At 42.6% G+C, this 7301-nt stretch overlaps 1 protein-coding gene across 1 annotated transcript in view; it reads right to left on the bottom strand.

Moving 5' to 3' along the window:
- Positions 1-7301, bottom strand: part of RPIA (ribose 5-phosphate isomerase A) — a 40206-nt gene that overhangs the window by 27890 nt on the left and 5015 nt on the right. Inside the window, exons 2-3 of the mRNA XM_007954101.1 lie at positions 4124-4184; positions 2747-2802 (exon numbers count right to left, since the gene is read on the bottom strand). Of these exons, the coding sequence (XP_007952292.1) occupies positions 2747-2802; positions 4124-4184 (117 nt within the window). The remainder of the gene's footprint in view (positions 1-2746; positions 2803-4123; positions 4185-7301) is intronic.

Here is a 7301-nt window from a genome sequence, read left to right as displayed (position 1 = left end):
ATGAGAGAAAGAAGGGCTGTTTATGCACAGGGAGACAGCTCAGGGGGCAGGAGTACATGGAGGGATGGACACAGGAAAGAGGTTACTATTGGGAGGAAGTGTGAGGGGAGCTATTGCATTGGGGTAAATTATAGTCAATGTCATGAGACAAAGTATATGTGAACTGCTATATGGAAAGTGAATTTGCTCTGTAAACTTTCACCCAAATCACAACTGAAAAAAAAATAAAGAAGTAGGCTGTCCTTCCAATAACAGATACATTAGCTCAACTACTTCTTCACCATGTGCTTGTAAATAAATAAATATACCTATAAATTTAGCATTAATTCACTGAAAGAACACTTGCAGAATGTCTACTAAAAGCCAGGCAGCACACTGGACACTAACCCATTAGCTCAAGTCAACTCCAACTCATAGCAACCCTATAGGACACAGCAGAACTATCCCATACAGTTTCCAAGGTTGTAATCTTTACAGAAGCAGACTGCCACATCTTTCTCCTGAGGAGCAGCTGGTGGGTTCGAACCACTGACCATCACTAACATTTCAGTTAGCAGCCATGTACTTAACCACTGCAGCACCAGGGCTCAGTAGAGACAGTGATATACACACCTCCCATGCACAACAAGCCTCTATCCTATAAACACATTGTTGTTGTTGTTGTTGTTGTTATGTGCCGTCAAGTCAGACTCGACGCATAGCGACCCCTCCTTGGGTTTCCGAGGCAGTATCACTACGGAAGTAGATTGCCTCATCTTCCTTCCGAGGGGTGGCCGGTGGGTTTGAACCACCAGCCTTCTGGTTAGCAGTCAGGTGCCTTAGGCATTATGCTACCAGAGTCAAACTTTGTCTCACCACCACCACCACCAGCTGCTCACACTGGGCCAGAGCCTGGAACTGAGAAAGGCCTAGAAAGTAAGAGCTATGTTCTATATCAGGGAGGCCTTTACCTATAAAGGGAAAATTTATATATAAAACAAAAGAAATCTCTATAGCTTTATTCATTTTAAAAGTAGGTGATTTGTACAGAAGGACAAATATAGTATTAGTTTGTTGCTGTGGAGGGTCAAAGAAAGGTTTATATATGGAGGGAAACTTTCTTTGTTGGTTGCCAGGCGTGGGAGAGGAGGGGAGGGAACACTGCAAAAAAAAAATGCATTGACCTATGTCACTTTAGTTTTGTGTATTTCACTGCACATAAATTATATTTCAATAAAATGCACTTAAAAAAAAGAAGTAGGTGATTGGTATATAGTCTGCTATATATATTCACAACAACAAAAATAAAATAAAATAAAGCAGGGTAAGAAATATTTTGATCTCGTTTTCATCATTTCAGAAGATCACGTCTGACTAAACACAATTTGGGTTTGAAGGTTAAAAAATAAATAAATAACTTGGAATAAGTGAGTTTAAAAAGCCCTATGAACTTTGAATGACTCCTCCACCTAATTACCTGAAAATGGGCAGCATTTTCTAATCTGCATATGATATTATTAATTACCACCATAAAACATAGGTGGGCTAGGAAAATGTAATCTTAAAAACACAGGATCAAACTTCTAGTTAAAGATAACAATTTGAACACCTGTATTTAGCTCAGCTCTCTCCTAAAACTTTTTTCTCAAAGTCTTTTCTTAAGAAAAGAATGTTTTCTTAAAGGCATAACCCTTACAGTGAACAGAACAGACAAAAACAGCAACAAACTTTTAAAAGCTGAATACTAATAGACAACTGGTCAATGGCACAGCTAAGAAAGCAAAATCCTAAGCCAGTACTGGAAAAACGCAAATGAAAATCACAGAACCACCGTCAGGAATCGGTGACATCAGGAGCTTCTGAAAGTAGACGTGACAATAGAGTAAAAAGGGAAGATTGGTTGAAAGACTAAATAGAAACTGTTATACATCCACATCCTTCTCCCTGACTCCCAAAGCAGCAGGTTTATACCCCAGAGGAAGGTGAAACAAGTCTCTGAACTGGTTTGCCAGGCATAGCTGAAGACACGGTTATTCTACCACTGGGCTCTTTTTGCATTTATACCAAAACTTAAAATAGAAAATATTTATTATTTCTCAAGTTTCTGTGGCCTGACCGGGTGGTCTAGGCTCGCTGGTCTATGTGGCCTCACTCACAAATCTGACTCCACTGTCCCTATGGTTGCTCCTCCTCCAGGAGACTTGTGCAGGCTACTTCAAAACTGTCCAAAACTAAAGCCACAAAGTCCCAAGAGCACCAATGACCTACAAGTCCAACCTGCTCTCCCAGTTCATAATGTCACCTTGATTGATCCAATGAAAGGCTGGATTATTTAAAAAAAAAAAAAAAAAAAGGCCATATTCAGGAAGGGAAGAAGGGGGGACGTCTCTATCTGTGCTGAGCACCTCTCTTCCCTTCCATTTCCTTAAATATAATCTTTCCTCATCTTTCCATACATTTAACTGGCTCCACTCCTTTGCCCTACCAGCCTCTACTATTTTATGGTGAAAGAGCATTAGACATGGAATCAAAATACTATACTTGCATTACTGACAGATCACTTGATTCTTTTAAGCCTCAGTTTTTTCATCTCGAAATGGGGATAATATTCCTTGACGATAGAAATCATGTGGCCATGTCTGCCCTAAGGCACTATACTCTAAGAACAACCCTGGTGTACAACCCAAAGCCACACATCTTCATCTTCAGGAAATCAGGAGATTTGGCAGCAACTGCCGCAAGGTGCAGAATGGAAAGCAGGACATACCTGGAAGGAAGTGGGAATACAGATGAGGTTCAGATTTTCTTGTTTCACTCTTTCAGCTGTGGAAACAAAAGCCATGTTGATGGTTTTTCACTCTCCTCACTTTATTTTTCTTGTCACACGTAAGGTTTGTTCAAATCCAACAATAAGAAAAAGGTTTATGTCCTATTGACAGGTACCTTTCATTCTGTGTCCCAACCCCTGTTAAAAAAGCCGGTGACCACATTTCACTCACATCACAAGATGGGCATGATAAAAAGCCTAAGGCAGTAAATAGGAAGAACAAAGTGTTTGCTATTGCTTTGTGCCTAGCACAGTCTAAGAACTTTATACACAGAACTCTTTTAATCCTAACCAACCAAAAGGTGAGTTATGACGATTATCCCCATTTTACAAATGAGGAAACTGAGGCACAGAGGGGTGAAATAACTTGTCAGTTATACAGCTGATTCAGTGGCAGAGATGGAATGTGATCCCAGGCAGTCTAGCTCCATAACCTTTTAACTATACCTTATACTGCCTTTTCTAGGGAATAACTAAAATTTTACTTTTGCATTTAATTAAATAATAATAATCATTTGTAAGCCCCAGAAAGTGTTCAAAAGGGGATTTATTTATTCATTTTTGGATTTTCACTTTTCAAGAAAGCTTGATATTATGAACATGTCTTAAGGAAAAAACTGTCCTATCATGCCAATACTCCAACTGCTCCTTAAAGACAAAGTGTTCCTGGACTTTGCCTCCCAAGCCCTGCCCCTTGGCATCTAGAAAATGAGATCAACATTCACACAAGCCTCTCCTCTGGGCTTTCTTCTTACAAACAAGAGCAGGGCAGTAAAACCTGTCAAGCAGCCACAGGAGTGGTAAGTCCTAATCCTTTCCTAAACACTGAAACACCCTAATCAGAATGAAGTCAGCACCTGTTCCGAACCAGCCACCCACTTCAGGAGCCTCGCCTAACTCCTGGGTCACAGATAGGACAAAAAACCACTCTGACCTCAATCTGTTTGCTTCAGATTGCCTAAGAAACCCAGGGGCTTGACAGGGCCTGGTATAGGGTCTCTGCTCCATACAGAACAGGAGCATGACACCAGGATGATTAAAATTCCGTTGAGACCTCACTATATCAGCTCCTCCCCTCCAACTAAGCACAGTCCACAAAGCCAAAGGCATCCCCCCAAAGTAGGTTAAGGAGCTCAGGAATCCCTCTCTCAAGAAAAAAGCAGATACACTCAACTGGCAGGCAACCCCTCTTCCAGCTCTGCACTGCTAAAGCCAACCTGGGCAGCTGTCAATCCTATGCCCTATTTGCTCTCCCTCTCTACCTCCCAGCCCCCATGATCCCACAGGAAGTGTCCTGTAGACAGATCCGGAACATACCTATCCGCTGCACAGCATGGACAATAGTAGAACCACTTCCAATTCCCAGCACTTGGTTGTTCTGCCAAAAAGAGGGGGAATAACAAAATTTATTAATAACATATATTACTTTCTTGAGTTGTAAAATTATTTTATGAATGAACAGCAGTTTACCAACACAGAAACAAGGTAAGTACTGTGCTCTCTTTATAAGAATATAACTGCTGAACCTCAAAGCCCTTTTTCATCCTAGGGCCCAGTGGACAATTGATCAGCAGAGGCCTCCTCCCTTCACCTCTGACACTGCTGATACAACCACTTCCTCCCTATATTCTGCTTGACAAAACAACTGGCCTAACCACTTATAATACACACCTCAGAGACATGGTGTGCAGATGAATTCTGAAAGATTCCTGGCCAACCCAGGGGGCAGTCAGAAAGGAAAAGAGAACAGAGCCTGAGTGTGCCCTAACAGTGGAAAACTGGTGCTTCTGGCTCCAGTGCCTTTTCCACAAGCTTAACTTCTGCAAGGTAGGGGTCTGACCACATGCACTTTCAAGGTGGTAATACCACAAGGAACCTCAGGATATGTCAGGCCCACCACCTAGAGTTCCCCCAAAGTCAGAAGGGATGAAGGGAGGGTCCAAGGTAACCTCAAAATAGCAAGGCACACTAGTATCTGTCCAGCTGACACAAAGAGGTCCTCATTTTCCCAGAGAATAAGAGAAGAGGGCAAAGGCTGAGTTAGGAACCCAAGAAATGGTCTTCATCTGCAATAGAAAGGCTTTGTAATAGATGGAGAGCACCTCCTGAGTACAAAAGACAATAAATGGGTGTCACAATACCCTGCCATCAACCCTGCTATCTTATGAAAGTGGGGAGGGTCACAGTAGCAGAGCAGAGGCACAGCATGGGCGTGGCTGAAGTCAGTTAGACCACAAACAGCGGAAATAATGATCAGGAACAAGCAGAGCCTGGGCTAGGTCAAGGTTCCACCTGTGACAATGCCCTCAGGAAGGCATTATTCAGCTGCCTCAGTAAACTCCAAAAGCAAGAGTTCCAATCTATTGAGAAAGGACTTGAAGCGAAGGTACATCACAACACAAAAACATTCAAAATGGCTGAATATCTGAACATGCAAAAATTTTTAAGTAACTGAGAACATGTCTTGACTTAAAAATGCCTAGGGACAACCCTGCAAACAGCCCTCTTGGCAACAGCAAGATCATGAGCAGTGTTCACAGAGGTTGGACAGACCACTGGTTGGTTCAGTGGCACCACTAGGGAGGATACAGTGTGTGCAGATTACACCAAGTGACACAGTCAGAAGGGGTGACACCAAGATTACCGTCTATAAAATTTGGGGGCAGTGTTTCAGCAGAAATTGTTATTTTTGATAAACATATCCTTGTAATTAATTATAACAACATTTTTCATAAGCCCAGTTTACATATACCAATACACTTACAGGCTGAAACTCTATGCTAATTTACTTTTTGAATCTTCTGATGCACTCCGGTCAGAGCTGTCATTATTACTCAATGACAATGATGCTTGGAATCTCCTGGTTTCATCTGCACAGGCTACAGGCACATACTGTTGTTTTCATTGCTACTGGTGTTTTTCCAGCTGCTGATTTTGTCAAATTTTCTGATGTTTTAGCTACAACATTGTGGTAATTAATATTTGTGAACCTATGTCAATAACATGTTTTTTTAACATTGTATTGGGGTGTACATGAAAGTTTAGGAGCAAATTAGTTGCCCATTCAACAACTTATACACTTACACAACTCATCTTATTTCATGATGTTGGCTGCAATCCCCTCAACATAATAGCACTCTTTCCACTTATTCTTAGGGTTTCCTGTTTCCATTCACCCATCTTTCCTGTCCCTTCCAGTGTCCTGAACTTTGTTTTGGGGCAAATGCTGCCCTTTTGGTCTCTTTTGGTTGGCTGTTCTGAGGAGCCCATTCCTCACAGGTATTACTGTTCACTTTCTAGACCTATCCTTGGGCTGAAAGGTGACCTTTGGGAGTAGTTTCAGTTCCAGGTTTGAAGAGTGTCTGTCAAAGATTGAAATGTGCTCCCCAAAATGTGTGTCAACTTGGCTGGACCATGATCCCCTGTGGTTTGGCAGTTATGCAATGATATAATGTGGCAGTTATATAATGATCCCCATGATGTGATCTGATGATATAGGTCAATCAGTTGCAAAAGGATTAGGGTGGGGCATACCACCCTTAATTCCATCATAGCCCTGATGCCAACTGATGTATGGAGAGTTAGTTGCCCTGGTGTGTGGCCTGCAACACCTTTTATCTTATAAGAGCTAAAAGGAGAGAGAGGGGAGGAGAGAGAGTGGGACCCAGTACCACCAAGGAAGAAGAGTCTTGAGCAGAGTGCATCCTTTGGACCCAGGGTCCCTGTGCTGGAATGCTCCTAGGACAAAGAGGCACAGAGAGAGAGAACATCTTCCCCTAGAGCCAGCACTCTGAATTCAGATTTCTGGCCTCCTAAACTGTGAGCGAATAAATTCGTCTGGTAAAGCCATCCATTTGTGGTATTTCTGTTACAGCAGTACTAGATAACTAAGACAGTGCCTAAAGCCCATGTTGTTGTTGTTATTTGTCATCAAGTCGGACCCGACTCATAGCGACCCCTCCTTGGGGTTCTGAGGCAGTATCACTACGGAAGTAGATTGTCCAACCTTCCTTTCGAGGAGTGACTGGTGGGTTTGAACCGCCAGCCTTCTAGTTAGCAGTCAAGTGCCTTAAAAAAAAAAAGAAAGTGTAGATAGACTTAACCTGACCTGAAGTTATGATCCAGCTATTTAGCAATTCAACTGCCAGGTTTCTCATTACTATGTCCAGCCATACACTTATGTCACCAACAGGTTCCCAGCAGGCAGGTGACATACAGATGAATCTGGGTGAGTCAGACAAACTCCTGTGCACGGCTCCTCTCTTGGCTGTGGAGAAGGCCAGGAAATATAGAAGCCTACTACACCCAAGTTCTTCAGCCACATGTTCCTGCTACCTTGCACTCAAGTGACCGGCCTAGGAATCAGTGCCCTAGTTAAAGCCAACAAGAGGTGACCAAAAGCTACCTAGGAGGTGGCCCAATGGCAGAAAGCTGACAAACAGGCCCTGCTGGAGGAGCAGGCCCCTTCTCATTGTTGTTGTTGTTGTTAAGTGCC

The sequence above is a fragment of the Orycteropus afer genome, unplaced genomic scaffold (genome assembly GCF_000298275.1).
Source record: "Orycteropus afer afer isolate SDZICR_OR568_19922 unplaced genomic scaffold, OryAfe1.0 scaffold00431, whole genome shotgun sequence".
In the NCBI taxonomy this organism is placed as follows: domain Eukaryota; kingdom Metazoa; phylum Chordata; class Mammalia; order Tubulidentata; family Orycteropodidae; genus Orycteropus; species Orycteropus afer.
The sequence above is the reverse complement of the archived record's forward strand: the minus strand, read 5'-3'. Positions and strand labels throughout refer to the sequence as shown.